This window comes from Diuraphis noxia, unplaced genomic scaffold (genome assembly GCF_037042655.1).
Source record: "Diuraphis noxia isolate RWA-SAM2 unplaced genomic scaffold, SU_Dnox_SAM2 contig0001, whole genome shotgun sequence".
NCBI classification, from domain to species: Eukaryota; Metazoa; Arthropoda; class Insecta; order Hemiptera; family Aphididae; genus Diuraphis; species Diuraphis noxia.
Window position 1 is genome coordinate 52,648,243 of NW_028301711.1, and position 18,562 is coordinate 52,666,804.

The following is an 18,562-nucleotide window of genomic DNA, read 5'->3' on the forward strand; positions in this document are numbered from 1 at the left end:
ATATAGATAGCACTATCATAAACATTTGGTGAAAATTTCAAGTATTTACAGTGATTAGTTTTTGAATTACAACCATATAAAAAAATCGATTTCGTCGAAAACTGATTTTGCGTAAAAATTCCCGTTTTTCTGTCATTTTTTTTTTTGTTTTTCTCGATTTTTTTGAAAACTGTTGGAAAATGTTTACTTTTGACCTCTATAATGCACCAAGGATCTTCACTTTTACATCGGAAACCAGCCCCAAAGTTTGAAATCGAAGCATTATTTCGACTAGTTATGCTGTACACAGACACAAGAACAAACAAAAAAAAAAAAAACACACATCATTGTAAAATCAATACATTCATCACTTCGGTCAGAATCTAAAATAAATTATGAAACGACGAGTAGTTAACAATACTTTTACGAATATTATGTTTCTAAAAGTCGAATCACATCAAATTTTACATATAAGTATTTAATTAGTACCTAATATTACTAAAGTGAGGATGTTATTTATATATTTTTCGATATATTTTGTCTAATAATTTAAAATATATAGCCACATATACTACAAATAATAATTTTATCAAATAAAAATATTATTTTAATTTTAAATTAATTAACTTTTGTTCCTCTAATTAGATACCTAATTAATTGCATTATGACGTGGAATTATGTACAATTTAATTAAAAGTTTAATTATTAGTTAGAACATAATATACAATAATTATTATAAGTTAGTAAATTTAAAATAATAATTATTGTATTAAATCAAATTATCAACGAGAAAACAGCGTGAATTAATAATAATTTTTCAGTAGATTTAGTACGAATAATCTAAGTTTTTAATCTAATTAATACCTTGAAATACGAGACTTGATGAAGCATTTAAAAATAATTTAATGTTAAAGCGGTGATTTCATAAAATAAGAATAACCAACGGCTAAGTAATCATAATATTAATAATCGAAACTTGTTAAGAAACTAGAAATATATAGTGATATATAGTGATATATCTAACAGAAACAGTTTTTACAACGATATATTGTGGACAACATATTATTGATAGGTACGGCGTGTGCTTGCAGTTTACCACTTGACCAACAACTCTCTATAATCTATCACCCACTGATAATGTCAGAATTATTCATTTTTCATAATTCAAAAGTTTTTTTTAGGAGTGTCTAATTAAAAAAAAATATTTAATTACCATTAATAAAATTAATTTTAATTTGTAAATAAAGTTAATACCTAGTTAATTTTATCAAAAAACAAATTCCGGCCGACATTGTCTTGACCCTTCCATATTCCATTTTTCATCGGTCATTGGTAGTGGGTATTACCTGTACCTAATTAAACTTATTATTACGCTAAAGAAAGGTTACCTCCTCCGCAACCTTCTGACTTACTATCATATTATCATGTATAATATTATGTTATTAATTTATGACAATATTGGTACACGATTTTTGTTTAAAACGCGATTGCTTTATCTAAAAATTCGTCGTTAAAACCGTCGCGTCGTCGGCAACGGGCACAAAATATAATTCAGGTTATGGCCAAACAGTGTATCATAATCGCGTTCGTCTCGTTATCTACACAGATTACGACAAAATTATATCGTCCGTCTCGTTCGCCCCAACTCCCGAACACGGCAAACCGTATTTTATTGTTGTCAAGATAATATTATTATTGTCATGTATTATTAATAGCCCCACGAATGTTATTGCACAACTGTCTATCGTCGTCCCTCTCACGTTTTTCGGTGAATTGCGCGATACGCAGGTAATACAGTGCGTACCTCCACCGCGGACGTCGACGCTTCGATCGTTCGATCCGTTTCTGTCATTTCCGCTCGTTCATCCGCCGTCACCGCCGCTTTCCCTATATGATATAGTAATAATATTTATAACAATCAAAATATCATCAGATGATATTATTTTGCCGAACGTCGTTTTGTAATAGTCACTTGTCGCGCATTGGTCTCATAAAACTATTTATTTTTTTCACGTTTTTCGGCCGCCGATTTAACCATAATAATACGCGTCTAGTATAATATTCTGCCTTTTAATAATCATAATATCAAAAAAATATTATAATATTATTTTACTAGTAGACCACAACTATCGTCAACGCGTCCCACTCGGTTGCTCATCCGCCCGCCAGCGATTCCGCGAGTAAAATAATATATTATAATAAGAATATTAATTACTTGACACGACGATTTCGGACGAACATGGCCGACCAAGGATGCATCGATTTCTTGGAAAAGGTACGTGCATTTGTTGCATAATATTATATATTATTATAGTGGATAAAACGATTTAATTAGTTAATCAGAATAGATTGTCATTTTTTGTGTCCACACACTTTTTAGTAGAATACTTACATGCTATGCATACATCGCATTAAACACGTGAGGCTTCGCACATTTTATTTAATAAACATTTCACCGAAAATAAATCATCTATATTCATTTTACACTCTAAATTGTGGGTATACTACTCTAGAAATCTACCAATAATAAATTTTCAAGTACACATAGACTAGCAGTGAGACGTATTACTGACAAAAATAAGCCATGTCACTTCTATGGATAGATAATTAGACGGTTAATTATGTTGTATAATAAAACCATCGATCACAGTATATTGTAATTCCTACTAAAATAAAGCTCGCGATAATATTATTATAATATTATTGCCCCTTGTTCTGACTTTCTTCAGACATATTTTTATGCCGTAGGTACTAGGTACCTTAAAAGAATAATATATTATACGGTTTTTATCCGTACTGAACACGTGGTTTGTTGCGTTAATTGTTTATTATTTTTATTTTTTTATTTACTATCAATAAAATTATATTAATATTATATTATAATTAAATCATTTCGATAAATACAAAAAACAAACTACTTCGATACATCGACTAATGTAATGCGTAATGTCATAAATCATAACTATTATAGTGATCACTGAAAAATAAAATATTGTTTAAAGGTATTGGTGCTCGTATAGTCTAATGACGTGTTGAACTATTGACGTCACCCAACGTAGGTACTAGAATCAAACTTTTGACTGTGGTGTATTGGAATTGAGAGGACACTGCTGTGTGCATTTGACCATTGGCTCGACATTATAAGTATAGTCTATTATAGTTTTCGTAATTATCGACTTATCGTTTCGACTGTTTCGATCACGATTAAAGATATACTGGTTGCCGAACGAAGAATGATAAGAAGACCGTAAAATGTTCTTATCAAAAGTACTGTGTACTTTGTCGCTATCTAGTGTATATTTTCGATTTTTTTTGTAGATACCTACTCAAGATATTATAAATAATATATTAAAATAAAATAATATAAAACCATTAAAACCAATGGTAAATACTAAATAGTAATTAATAATAATAACTAATAACTAATAAGTAATAATTAGTAATACTCCGTTCAATAATTTAAGTTATAAATTATGATGAATAGAAGTCAACTCTCAACAGGCTACAAGGTATTGTCAGTTGAACAGAAAAAAAACTACAATGTACAAAATACAGTATTACAGTAAGCTTTCTGGGTTTACAGAGTACAAGCACAAACACTTAATTTAAATTTTAAATATTTCAGTCAAACAGAAAAAAAAAAATAGAAAATACGATAAAAGTTAATTTATTTTTAAAGGTTTATAGGTTTTATTTTATAAATTATGAATAATAATATCTAGGTACTTATGTAACTACTAATTTAGCAATTTTTTTTTTTGTTTTATTCATTTTTTTTGTCTCTTGGTTTTTTATCCAACTATACTGCCTCATTCTCATTGTAATGTACATAACACATATATCAGTTAAAACTTCAGTTTTATGATCTACACATGGAAAACACAACTTTAAATTTTCGGTGCTGAAGAATTCTTCAAATGTGTCATCAAATGGATTCGCTGAGCCTGCATGTTTCAGAAAACATAGTTCCAAAGCTTGAATAATTTGGAACAATTTTGGATTTACGTGAGTTAAGAATCCTCTAGTTTTTAAATTGACTAAATCTGCTGCTGGATTGGATGATTTACCTTTAACTACTTGCAAAATGGATTTACAAACTTCACATTTAGTATGTTTCAATTGTCTCTTTGTTATATACCTATGACACATATAAAAACAATAGGTAGATACTGTAGATAATAATCTAAAATTATTATTCAAGTAACAGTAGTAACACTGTTACAGTTAATTTGATTTACCCAGCTAAGAAATAAACTATACATTCAAATACTGTTGAATCTAAATTACTATAGCTATGCTCTTTAAAAATGTCATCTAAAGTCCAATAACCCTCTTCAACAATATCATCAATTTTTTTTTCTAGATTCTTAACTTTTTCCTTTCTTTCATTTGTACCATTTGGATCATTTATTATACTTTTTAAATCACTTATGGTGATAACTGGGACATTTTCTATAAATAAAAATAAGTTACTAGGTATGTATATTAATGATTTTTCTTTTCAGATGTAAAACATTTGCTACCTTCCAATATACTACAATTCCCCATTTTAGGTGGTTTGATAATTGAATACATTGAAAGCATACGGTATAATTGCAAGAAAGTCGGAGTCTTTTAAATTATTTACTTCTAGACAATCTTGATTTAATTTACTAGTTAAAACATAAGCAAAACCACAATCATTAAGAAGATAATTGACTAAATCTATTGTTGACCTCAGAGTCACTCTTAAACCTTCTGCTGTTTGTTTTGTCAAAAATTCTTCTTCCTTTATTAAATTATTATTTAAATTATTTTCCCAGTTGTCCAACCATTCTAATGCATCATTCAACACCTTAAAAATTACATGTTTGTAAATATACAACATAAATAAATATAATTCAATAAACCTACAAAATTATAATATGAATTACAGAACTATAAAAGAATTTTTTGTTTAATAATTTAGAAAATTGTGTTAATCTTTAAATAAAAAACTAAAATAAGCATTTATATAACTGGAATTAAATAGAGATGAACAAAACATAAAACATGCAACACATAGGACACATATATATTTATAAACCTTGATATCCTGACTATTTTTTTTAATTCCTTCTGCACTAAATTTTCGATTAAGAGCATCAAAAATACTATTTAATAATAATGTAAATTTTACGGTTTCTTCACTTTCATCAAGTCCTGAATAGTTCTTGCTCTTAAAAAATACAATCCCATCAGCCATAGACTTACTGAAGATCTATAAAATAAATAAATGTTAGAAATAATACCAAATAGTGATATAGTAATAACTTACATGTGAAGCAAATTTAACCTTCATTTTTGTAAAATTATTCAGTTGAAAATGACTTTTGGTGAGTTTTGGACATACTTTTAAATATGATTTAGAATCATGTTCAAAAACAGTTTCATATATTTTCCATTTAATTGAAGCTTTTTTAGGATGAATCTAAAAATTATAATTTTTGTTTAAATTAATAATTTGTCTTAATTTTAATATTTTTAGTCTTTAACATACTTTAAGTTCTTTCTTTGTAAATAACCGATTTCTTATGGTTTTGAGTAAATGTGGTGCATCAGCAAACACATATACTCTTCTACTACTGTCAGCTGGGTTTTGAAAATAATTTTGAAGTTTGTCTACTTTTCCACTAATACCCAAACTAGCCCACATTGTTCGATTTGTCGATGCTCCATCACTTGTTAATCCAACCACTTCAACTCCTGCATTTTCTAACAGTAGTATTGCTTTCACAACAATTTTAGCCAAATCGATTCCTTTTTCAAATTAAAATAATATTTTACGACCAGATGCATCAATATTTATGTGATTAAAGTAAATAATCAATATATTATTATTTATTAGAAAATAATAACTTTTAATATATTCATTATTCATTATGTATAAATACATATCATATTAATATTTACCTTTTATAGGTCCTTTGGATGCAAATACTGCAATAGGCTGGTGTAAATTTTCTGCTAAGCTTTGTATCATCAACACCAAAGCATGATTGGCCAATTCAGCCTTATTATCAAAATCGTCCCCCAAGTCTTCCAATCCCAAATATGTCAAATTTTTTGTATTGACGCTTAAACTTTCTCTGAGAAAAATTTCATCCAATACCAAGGTCACTTTTTTTGCATATGATGTCTTGTTCACAAACTTTTTTTTCAGTATTTTGAAAAAATTTTCATCAAAGCCACATCCAATCTTAACGGCCATTAAGTGTCTTCTTAGTGTATCTACACAAGGAAGTGGTAAAAGATTCTGCTCTCGTAGAAATTTATACCCACTAGGAGATCTAAATAGTAAATATTATGAAAACAAAACTTAAATATAGGTATCAATGATAATATTATGTTTTACCTTATTTGAAACAACAAGCATAAAAGCATCCAATTTTCACTATATTTTCGATTTCTTGGATTTTTTACCTTAGCAGCTGAAATTATTTCAGTTATCAATTGATATTGACTGTGAGAAATACTTGAATTTTCCAATAGTTGTTCAAGTTGCTGTGTCTCTATATTTTTATGTTCATTTTGAACCCGATTCAAACGATTTTGCAACCGATCAATTAATCTCATTGCACAACTATGTTTTTGTCTAATAATATTTGCAGATTTTAATAGCTTTTGGTGGGCTCTTTTTTTATTTGGTGAATAATATGTCCTAATTTGTTTATTTTTATTTAATTTAGTAATTTTTTTACGAATTGAAAATAATAATCTTTTACACCAAATGCATAAATTACAGTCACTAAAAAATATAAAAAGTGAAAAATTAAAAACTGAGGAGTGATTGGCATTAAGCATTTTATTTTTAACCTGTCATCATCTTGTAGAACTATTAGACATTTTGAATGTCTCCATTGTCCATTGTATTCAACATACTGAGTTCCAAACGACTGTCTAATATCAGGATAATCGTAACTAGAAACTGCACCACGGCAACATTTAATTTTATCATATAAATTTAATTCTGTTTCTAAATGCTTAATATTTTGAAAATAAATTTCCGACTTGATTACCTTACCATTAACATGCATTATTGTAGTGTCTAAAGAAAAAATTCCAAATGATCCAATTTGTTTAATAAAAAACATACATTCAACCTACCTTTTGTAATTACTAGCTGTTTTTCAACATATCTCATACTATTAAGTACAAACGGGCATAGTTTATGAAAAAAAATAACAGAATTATTGCTTTTATCTTTTTCAATATTTACAAACCAATTAATTGGAATAGTAATTTTTTTAATATTTTGAAGTACCAACTGATAAAATTCCAATAAGCCTGGTTGATTTACTAAATCAATCTAAAAATAATAATAAGTTTATTATATAAAGAAATTTATGTTTGAAACATTTTACTGTAATGTAAAATAGAACTAACCTTTATTTTTTTAGGGGCAGGAGGCTCTTCTAAGAAAGAAATCAGATGCTGTTTATTATTTTCTGGAGTGCTCGAAGAAAATGAACTATATGAAATATTGTTCAATGAAAGTGAATTTGAGTTTTCAGAAATGGTAGATTTATCCATTGTCAAATCAGAAAATTCAATTGAAGTTGATGTTGATGTATCATTATATGAATAAGACTATAGTATAATTTATTTTTTAATAGTTTTTATTTTCAATGTATAATTTTTGAATGTAAACCTAACAAATAGATTAAAACAAACCTCTGTGTCTGTAGATTCTTCATTTGTATTAACATATGGTATTGGTATGGCATCTTTTTTAAGTTGTAATCTTTTCAAACATACCTTAATAGGTAATAATATATTTAATATAATCGAAATTTTTATTTGTAAATTAATAAATTTTAACATGTTTGAAAATTGAAATAAACATATATTATTATTAAGTGTAGTACTTACAGTGTACTTGTTTGATCCTTCGCCAGATTCCCAAGTGCTTTTAACGTCACACATTTTAAAATGGTTTGCACAAATGTGATTATTTTTCTTAAGTGATATTCCTAAAGAATTTTCCCACATTTTCTTTTTTACCTCATCTTTAGGTATTCCAAAAAGAGTTTTTGAAACCAAATGAGGGGTTTTTACACAACAGCACCTCGGCATTTTTAAATAAGGATAGTTTGTATAGTATAAATATTTAAATTAAATGAGGTAATAAATAAAAACAATTTATAAATGTAAATTCAGTTTATTTAAAAAAATAAATAAATACAATGTTAGATATTCACATATCACATAGTTAATAATAATATTTTACTATAATATACAATCATGATATATGGTAAATCATGTATACATAAGACATAACATATACAATATACCTAAGCTATTAATATTATATTATTTATATTTATATTCATATTAATATTTATTTTTGTATAATTTAAAATGTTCAACACCGGATGCGCTAGTAGTCAGAGTACTTTGATAAGAACTTATAAATGTCAATAAATATCGAATTATTATTACTCGTTCGGCAACCAGTATATCTTTAATCGTGGTTTCGATTAAGCGCCTACAAGACTATCAATTATTATTTTTAGTATAGGTAGAGTAATACTAACGATGTATTTTCGAGGAATAGGATGTGATACCCGTATGTGTTGTCTCCGTCTTACAAATGCGTAACATCCCAAATTTTACGCTCGGCAGATCACGCTTTGCTCAATTAGTTTAAAAATTAAAGGGAAATCACCTTTTATAAAATTTAAAGGTAAGAATATTATTTGAACGACCTCGTGGGTTTTTTACTATATTTTAATTTTGAAGTGAGTTTCAAGTATTTTCTCAATAGCAAATTTTTTGTACATCTTAAATAACTTATAACTCGCTTTCAAAATATAGTAAAAAGCCCATGAGATCGTCCAAATAATATTCTTACCTTTAAATTTTATAAGAGGTCGATTCATTTTAACTTTTGAACTAATAGAGCCTTACGCACTTGTAGGACACCGACAACACATGCGGGTATCACGTCCTCTTAAGAACTTAAGACAATGTAATAAGATGTATTAACCAAGAGTATAAGAATAGTATGTTCAAAGAGGTATAAAATATTGTTGTTTCGGATTTCATGCGACCTATTTATACTACTTATTAACTTATTAATCAGTAATCACCAATCTGTGTTACAGTCAAAATATTTTAAACTAAACGTCCACTCTTCCCACGGTTGTTTGAAAATATTTGGAGTGTTTTTGTCTTTTATTTTATTACCTACTATTGTGGTCTGGCACTGACAGATAACATAAATTCGGTCTATGCAATTATTATGTCTATACGGTCGTCCACCACTTGTGACCTGCCATACGCACGGTGTCAACAAACGCAAGCACGTGATTATATTTTAGCCCTTCCTTAAGCTCTTTGCAGTTGTCAGTGTTACAGAATCGTACTTACACTTTATAAGCTTATTTTAAATATTACTTTTACCCATCACTGCAGCGATTGTACCCGTCAATGCCGCGGCCCGTGACAAGATAAACTGGAAATCGTGTAGAAACTATATTAAGCAAAAAACTTTGATGTATTGTTAAAAATACACTTGAGTACACAATGCAGTGACATGTATAAAAAGTATATTCAGTGTAAGCTAATTACATTTATTTAAATAAAAGGATAAGTAGTTGGAGACTCTCAGTGGAGAGGGAGGGCATGATTATGTGTTACTACATCTACGTAGAGCTATAAATTTGAATGAATATGTTATGGGATTTCGCTATATATGGACCAGAAACGTATTTAGGAATTTTGCGCCCCAAGTAAGAAAAAGAAACGCCTCCTTTCAACCTACATTTCTCTAGTAATAGGTACGTTTGTAAAAAAAAAAAAACCATGATAGTTTATTAGTATCTCGGTGCTTTTACTTTTTTTTTCGCCCAAATGACCTAGGTATCGTATTATATCAAAATGCTCTCCAAAATGTAACGTCCCTAAAAATCTACTGCCCGTGGCTCAAGCCCCTCTTGCACCCCTCCTAAATACGTCACTGCTATGGACCATAGCCCTGGTGAACCACCAACTACCTCCCTATACAGAATATAACCGGTCTATTTGAATAGTGGTGGTGGTAGGTATGTATCACGTGGTCATTGGTCATGTTAAAAGGGATGTTAAATAATGATAAAATATATGTATTTGATTAGCAAGAAATAAATTTTAATTTTAATAAACTTTGAAAATTGTTTAAAAATCAATGGCATAACCGAATTAAAAGTTTTAAACGCTAAAACTGCTTATAAATACTTATTTATAAAACAGCTAACTTGGATTATAAGAAAAAATTTAAAGTATTTAATTTTAGTTTTAAAAATAAAATAAAATATAGGTAACAAATTATGATGCAGAGCTTTAGAAATCATAAAAAACAAAAATTAAAAATGTTGTATAAAAAAAAAAGTTGTAGCATTAGTCAAATAGCCCTGTTACACTCTATACTATATGCAACTAAGTGCCATATATAGCCATATATATAGTATGTTATATCTAGGGCCCGGAACTTGATGACCTAAAAATCTTTAAAAAATGCACAAAAAAAAACTATTAAAATGACTTAAAAACATCAAAAAATGACTCAAAAAAATGACCCTAAAAATACCAAAAAATATTATAATTTTCAAAAATTTTGTTTTTTAACAATAAATCATCGTTTTAAAATCATTTATTAATTATAATTTTATTCATCTAAATAATGTTAATATTTTTATACATGTCATATCTTTTTAGTACTTAATCATTAAATATTATGTAAATATTTTTAAACAATACTTGTGTTACATTGAACTATCAAACTGTGTTTAATATTTTCGAAAAGGAAAGATCACCGATTGTCCGATAATAGAGTTTTGTAACTAGAAAAACTTCTTTCCACTTCCACAGATGTGATTGGCGCATACTTGAAAAAAGTGATGTCATCTATATTCAAATCTTCTGGCAAGCCTTCTGTTGTCACTTCTTCTCCTTCTAACATTTTTGAAATAATCTGCATATTTTTGTAACCACTATTTTTTTCTAAAACATTATTGAATTTATTTTGAATTTCAGTGTCTAATAACGCGGTCTAAATTTAAAACGGAGATAAGAAATAATGTCAGTAATACAATATGCTGCACAATATGTTAGTTTTTACAAATATTTAGTTTTGTCAAAATAATATATTATAAGAAAAATGTAAAAAATGTAAATATATCTACAAAAATGCAAAGAATGCTCCAAAATTACTATAAAATGACCGTATAATCAAAAATTGATGAAAAATGTAAAAAATGCAAAATAAAAATGGTTCCATTGAACTATACATAACATAAATCACATTTATGTACAGACAAGCCTCGTATAAACGCATTAGTTATAACTAACGGGCCCTAGTTATATCTTATTATAATAGGGGCAGCCCATAATTAGTATAGTTATTTCTAAAAGTCATAGATGCCTATTCTAATCTAATTTAGTAAAAATAAATTAAGTTGTGAATACGCTATACAGGGCCGTATTTAGGGGGGGGAGCCATAGGGTACTGTTGCCCCAGTTGGCTGAGTAGGAGAGGGCAGCTAATTTTTTTATAACTTAAATTTGTATTTTGTATTTTTTTGTTGCCCCTTGGTGTCAAAATTCCTAATTACGGCCCTGACGCTTACCGTATTTGTTATAGACAATATTTTTTTCACTTTACGAATCAAATTACAATAACATTTTTCTATGGTGAACTTGACTTCATGTTGAAAATCAATGGTAAATTAACATTCTGCCCCCTCCCCAACTTTTTTTGGTGTTGTAGGGACATCTTTCCTGCACATTTTTTAATAATTCAGAAATCCAAACATTTTTATTAATTATTATTTATAGTACCTACTCGAGTACCTATTATAAATAAAATATTATTATCACTATTTATTTAGAAAATCTTTTAGCTATCTTATTTATTTAACATTTTGCTTCATTTTTTTAAACATTTTTTTTTTATTTACTGTGTCAAATAGATATTGTGCATTATAATACTTGTTTTGAACATTACTTATTATTTTAATATTAAATTTATATGATATAAATATGTTTATATCGTTTTAAGTAAACAATGATTGAAAACACACATCTATAATTATTATTATATTTATGAAAATACAATTTGAAAATGTATTCTATACTCGGACAAAATTAGACAATAAGCAAAAAAAAATTCATATTACATGATAAATAATATGATATTATTAAATAGTAAACTTTAAAAAAAAAAATGGGGGAAAATGTCTTTATCAAAAAATATGGCGGGGAAGATGATCACTACACCAAAAAGAGCCGGGAAAAATGTTCACTATTCAAATCTAATACCAAATAAAGTCAATCAATATGGGTACCACTATAGGAACATTAATTCCTTATTAACGAAAAAAAAGCAATCTAGTAACCATCACAAAAATATTCTTTGTACGCGTCCTTATAAAATATTTAAATAGAACCATAATAGGAAATCCGATGAAACTTTTTTAACTCAAAATATTTCTTTTTTTCTTTTAATCATTCATAATTTCTATAGGTAAAGGTAATACCTGATCAAAAACAATATTTTGAATTTTTCATCTATTTATTAAATATTTTTATTTTGAATTAAAATCCACGCCGATCAAATTTCTTTTCAATTAAAATTATATTTTTTTAAATGAACCCAATGAATATTATTCAAATAAAAAAAAACTATAATTACAATTTTGTATTGTGGTTAAGTATGAGGTGCATAAAGAGTGTTTATTAAAATCGGACGATAAGAACGACGATTTTATTGTTTCTTTCGTAGAAAATGTGGTAAGATAATAATATATTATTTATATATTAAGTTATAACCATATTATATTTATATGATCCGATCATCGTCGAACTGTATATTTGTATATTATTTTACCGGGGATACCTTATAGCTGATATTGTAATAGCATAATGTGTGTCTGTCAAATTAAACTACCCCATTAGTAAAATAATTATTGAATATAAATGATGTAACTAATAATTTGTATTTGTGTAGGTCAATAATTATAGTTATGGTGGGGAAGAGCTCTTCGCCAAACTTTTTTCAAAATCAATATTACAGGCGAATTAAATCGCCGTAAAGAAATTGTCCTATAGCACGTATAGCACTTGACTCTTTCCTTTTTTGTTTTCTAACGGTCAGTGTTATTAGTTATAAGAGGTTCAGTCGCTTATACAATTATTTATATAATATAATATATATTTTGTCATGTATACGATAATAATCGTACCTGCCCTTACTCGTCACTTCGTCAGTGTGCGAAAGTTCCACGGCAGTACGGCACCACCCCTCAAACCCGTCAACTACGACTTTAGCGCCCAATTATCATATTATTGTATTTTTAATTATTAATTATATCACTGCAGAATTTTCACCTCTTCAACGGACGACGGCTTCCTTTTCCGTCCTCGCTTTCTTTCTCTACCGCTCACGGAGAAACAACTGGACAACAGAATTGTATCCTTTTGTATATGCGAGACCACTGGATTTATTTGTTTATACAATTTATAACGGTACCGGCTGAATGAATTTTCGCAATTTCGTGAAAAAAAAAAGTCTACTGGTTAATTACTATATATTACGGCTGTGTGATACGTATTTTAGTGCATATCTATATTCTATACTAATGTATTGTCATGTTTTAATGAAATCAGTTTTACCTTCGTCTACGGAAAATAAGATTTGACATTTGACGCTGGTGGCGTGTACCTATGCTTTTACAATTTTAACCCTTTTTCTTTATAATTGAATTTGTTGTCAAATTCACCATATAAAGCGTCACGATTTATTATTCTGTGACACAACACTATTATAATATTATCACCTCGATTGTAACCTTAACTCTTAATTCCATTATACTAGTCGCGAAGACGACTCTCCACACATATAGATTGATCGTAAAAACCGTTTCACTCCATCCTAACCACTTAATCCTCGACTTCATCTAAGCTATCATAGTTGTAAAACATTAATGTATATACCAAACGTCCAAGCAGAATATTTGAATAATATTTACTGTGTAATAGTATTTTTTGTTTAAACATAAATTTTATTAAAAAATGTAAATATATGTAATAAAAATGTATTTTTTTAAATTTAAAATTTTTATATTTTTTAATTTCAAAAGAATCGACACACACATTGTTTTAAAGAGGTATACATATTATATGCAATTTTCTATATGCGAACATACATGTTGTGTAAATGTTTCAGAGTAAGTTATACCACTTATACCTACATTAGTACATTACCTTTAATAGTCTATTATAGTGTGTGAATTTTAATTTTTTCTTTTCTAAAAATTTAAATTTTCACAATTAAATCTTTGAAGCATAAGGTTTTTCTGGATGCAAATATAATTTTAATGTTATATAACGTTTTTACTGTTTATAAGATAATTATTTTCGATTTTTAATTGTTCTATCATCTAGCAGATAATTTTAACCAACATATATACCTATAAAACCAGATATAAAGATACTAGTAAATAATATATATATATATATATATATATATATATATATATATATATATATATACCACCGTGAATGAATATAGTAGATTAGTAAAAAAAAATTAATAAGTGATATTTGTGTAATACAAATATCACTTATTAATCATATTAATCATGCTCAAAGGGAACAAATCAATAAAGCACATACAATTTTTAGAATCATATTTTAATTCGTTATGAAGTTAACTTGAAAACAAATTCCTTAAATTTTTGATTATTTTTTTATCAATAAATAAAAAGTAGATTTTAAGTACAAAAAATCTTAATATTCAATATAAAAATGAAATTTTAAAAGGTTTAATAAGAGTCATCCCAAATTCAAATATTTATTCACCAATAATCTTATCCAATTTCTAGGATTGTCACAGTATGTGTATTTGATATAATACATCTAGATTTATTTTGGTAGAAAATCCACCCGAGATAAAATAACATTTGTTTGTACAGCTTTTTTTTTATTTGACAAGTTTTTTTTTTACTTGTTTTGAGTTGCTTGTGCTATTGAATAAAAATGTATCTTATTGTTATTACCTACGTGCGTATAAATAACAACATTTGAATGTTAATAAACATTTAATTTTAAGCTATTGTCAATTTATTCCAACAACCTAATAATCACTATATTATGATAGTTAAATATTAATTGTACGATAAATGCGACGTATTAAAAAAATTAATTCAACCTACCGTATTAAGAGAACGTAACTCAGGCATTTGCGGTCCACGTCTTACAAGTGCGTAAGATAGTAAATTAATGCTCAGCACATCACGTGTAGATTCGTCAGTTTAAAAATGAGATTAAACCGACTTCTTATGAAACTTAATGGCTAAGACATTATCTGTGTTTGTGTGTAGGTTTTTTTACAATAGTATAATTTTTAGCAAGTTTTGCGTGTTATTAAAAAATAGCATAAATTGAATGCTCATTAAGTTTTAACTCACTGTAAAACTGGACTATTGTAAAAAAAACCACTTACAAACATAGATAATTTTCTTGCCATCAGGTTTGAAAAGAAGTCGATGCACTCTAATTTTTAAACTAACGAATCTACCGATATGCCGAGCGTTAATTTACTATGTTACACACTTGCAAGAGAGAGATGCAAACAAATACCAGTATTACGTCCTCTTAACAACAGTAAAATAAATTACTATAATAGCAATACGATTTTATCATAATATAAACTTGGCAATATTTGCTGACATACCGTCAGAATAGATTTTGATGTGTAATTTATCATTGAATTCAAATTTGATACATAAATTACAATAACTTTTCAATGACATGGTACACTTCACACTTGATACCTTCTGTATAGACGTATAGTAGATGAGCGGTTATATTCTTTCACCATTTTTCTTCCTTTAAATCGATAAGGTATCTAACTATCGACATGGAATCATATTTTGTAATTTATTTTGTATTAAATATATTTAAAATATTTAATTTATATTTTTCTCAATATATCATTAAAATTGTATATGAACCACTCTAAAAAATTATGGAAGAGTGCGTACTGGTGTGATAATTATTCCTACATCACTATCGTTATAGTCGTGTAGTCGTGTATCAGCGTTCTTGATAATGTACATACCTTATTCATCACAATTCGATAGCCTCTCTCTCGGCCTCTCCTCTCAATGAAAGTGCATAAAGATTTATTTAACAGTGCTCGAATCGAAAAAAACTGCAGCCTTCCAAGTAAATAGTCTTGGCTACCTACACGAAGTTAGGATACGATGATCGAAAAAATTTACGACTCAATAAAATTAACCAAACGATAATAAATAAAAATAATGGAAATCGAAAAACCTGTGCAGTACCCTAATATTGTATTATCGATCGACATATTTCATTATGAACTTCGTGAAAACAAAATACCTTCCCATACATACCAATTATTGCTATTATTTTTATACCGGTTATAAACCTCGATATTTGTTGTGTCACAAACATCGAACATATTTTTCCAAGAGAGCTGTTTTTAATTATTTAATTTGTTAAAATATTATGGGAAATTTTGTTAATTATACTGTCAGAGATCAATCGCCTTATTTCAATATTTTGGTAAAATTAAACGTAAGAAAATCTATGGCAACCATTAAAATACCTACTTAGATATTTTTGACTTCGTATTTTTTTACAGAATATACTAAAAATAATTAATTTTTTGCTACAAAATATACACAATAATATGTACAAATTTCAGGGTTTTAATCATAAATATAATATAAAAATAACATGCCTGGTCGTATTATTATTACGATTATTAGGTCGTAAGACATTTTATTTCCCTCAAACATAACAGCCAACAGGTCCAAAATTGGTTGTTATGAGCGTTTTATACTTACGTCGAGGTAAATATTTAATAAAATGTACTTTGTACGTTGGCTTATTCTATTTGTACGCGTGTCAAAAAATATAAGCATAGAAAATACACTGGGAAGTCATCACCGTGGTGTATTATAGTATGTGTCAAGACGTCGGTGTACCTCGGTCGTCATTGAGTAAATCACTGTGTAATGGTTGTGTTAAGTGTAAAATTGAAATTAAAAATCATTGCGTACAAAAAAAAACATTCCATAGCAGAGACGGTGATGTCAAATTACTGCTATTATTGCTATATATTTTTTTCATCGGTTATAGCAGGTACAACATTTTAAACTAATTTCAGTAAAAATACCAAATTATTATAGGTACTTATAAGTCAATATTTCGTTGAATAATATGTCGATGTAAAACCGATAATTGTTTAATTAATCTAAAAATATTGAAGCTTTTCGCTTAATTTTTTTTTAATTCCAGAAAGAAAAGCGTTTGAAGAATATTGTTATAATAGTATTATACGAGGTATTATATGTATATTAAATTTAAAATTTAATACATTTTCAACAGCATAATAATTTGAAAATTGTCATGATTTTAGCGAATTTTGAGAAAAGGAATTTTATACTTTGTATACTATTAATAGCTCAAAGTACAAATCCGGTATATTTTACAACCAAAAACACCCTTTACATATAGAATATTTTTCCTTTATAATTAATGTCTTCAAACCCAAGAAAAAAATACACGCATATCATTGTACCTAAATCCAATACACTTATCGTTGCGTTCAAAATCTAAGAGTAGAAGATACTAAAATAATAGTTTTAGACATACTATTTTATCGAGCGACAAAATCAACCAATTCAATTACGTCTAATACATAATTTTAGATAAAACAAAAAAACAATTTCGTGCAAAAAATGTAAGAACCTACAATCAGTGACGTATTTATAGGCACTTACCTACAGTGGCAATTATTTTCGATATTGACTCAGTGAGACTTATAAGTTATAAATTATATTCGTTTTCTGTTATTGTAAAATACTCTAATAACCACAACAGCCTACCAGATTATTTTTAATCATTGAAAACAATAGCTTTGGTTTCAAATTAAATTTAAATTTATCAACGCTTTAACGCTGTCTATCGAGAATATAATATAATATAATAATATATAATATAATAATATATAATATAATATTATATAATATAATATATTATGTAATATAATATAATTGTATAATAATCAAATAATCTAATAATATATTGAAATATTTCCTAATATTGATACAGCGTTGAGAATTTTTGTAAGTGTATCAGAGTCCAATTATAGTATCAAGAGATTGTTTTCATGCTTCAAATAATGCGTATAAAAAGCAAGAATCAAATGTATTGACGTAAATCGATCGTTTAAGAAGACGTGATACCCGTATGTGTTGTCTCTGTCTTACAAGTGCATTATATAGTAAATTTTACGTTCAGCAGAACACGTGTAGCTCCGTTTGCTTAAAAATTAGAGTGAATTGACCTCTTATAAAATTTAAAGATAAGATTATTATCTAGACAACCTCGTATGCTTTTTATTTTATATTAAATTTAAAGCGAGTTATGAGTATTTTAAAATTGTAAATTTTTTGTGCATCTTAAAATACTCATAACTTCCTTTAAAATTTAAATAAAATAAAAAGCATATGAGATTGTCTAGATAATAATCTTATCTTTAAATTTT

At 27.5% G+C, this 18,562-nt stretch overlaps 2 protein-coding genes across 2 annotated transcripts in view; one reads left to right on the forward strand and one right to left on the reverse strand.

The window, feature by feature from the left end:
• The first annotated feature begins 1,757 nt into the window (after positions 1 to 1,757).
• The window catches only part of Arl6IP1 (ADP-ribosylation factor-like 6 interacting protein 1), a 34,258-nt gene continuing 17,453 nt past the window's right edge, over positions 1,758 to 18,562 (forward strand). Inside the window, exon 1 of the mRNA XM_015512868.2 lies at positions 1,758 to 2,254. Coding sequence (XP_015368354.2) covers positions 2,219 to 2,254 — 36 coding nt within the window. The 5' untranslated portion in view covers positions 1,758 to 2,218. The remainder of the gene's footprint in view (positions 2,255 to 18,562) is intronic.
• Positions 3,665 to 4,527, reverse strand: LOC149060889 (uncharacterized). Its single transcript, XM_089226202.1, has 3 exons — positions 4,503 to 4,527; positions 4,218 to 4,431; positions 3,665 to 4,117 (listed from the first exon to the last, which is right to left on the reverse strand). Exons 1-3 carry the CDS (start codon positions 4,525 to 4,527, stop codon positions 3,706 to 3,708), a joined length of 651 nt encoding a protein of 216 aa, XP_089082328.1. The 3' UTR covers positions 3,665 to 3,705.

Coding starts and splice junctions, on each gene's coding strand:
- LOC149060889 (XM_089226202.1), bottom strand. CDS start 4,527: ATGGGGAATTGTAGTATATTGGAAG. Junction 4,432..4,502: donor GAATTGTAGTATATTGGAAG/GTAGCAAATGTT, acceptor TTTTATTTATAG/AAAATGTCCCAGTTATCACC. Junction 4,118..4,217: donor ATAGTTTATTTCTTAGCTGG/GTAAATCAAATT, acceptor TATGTGTCATAG/GTATATAACAAAGAGACAAT.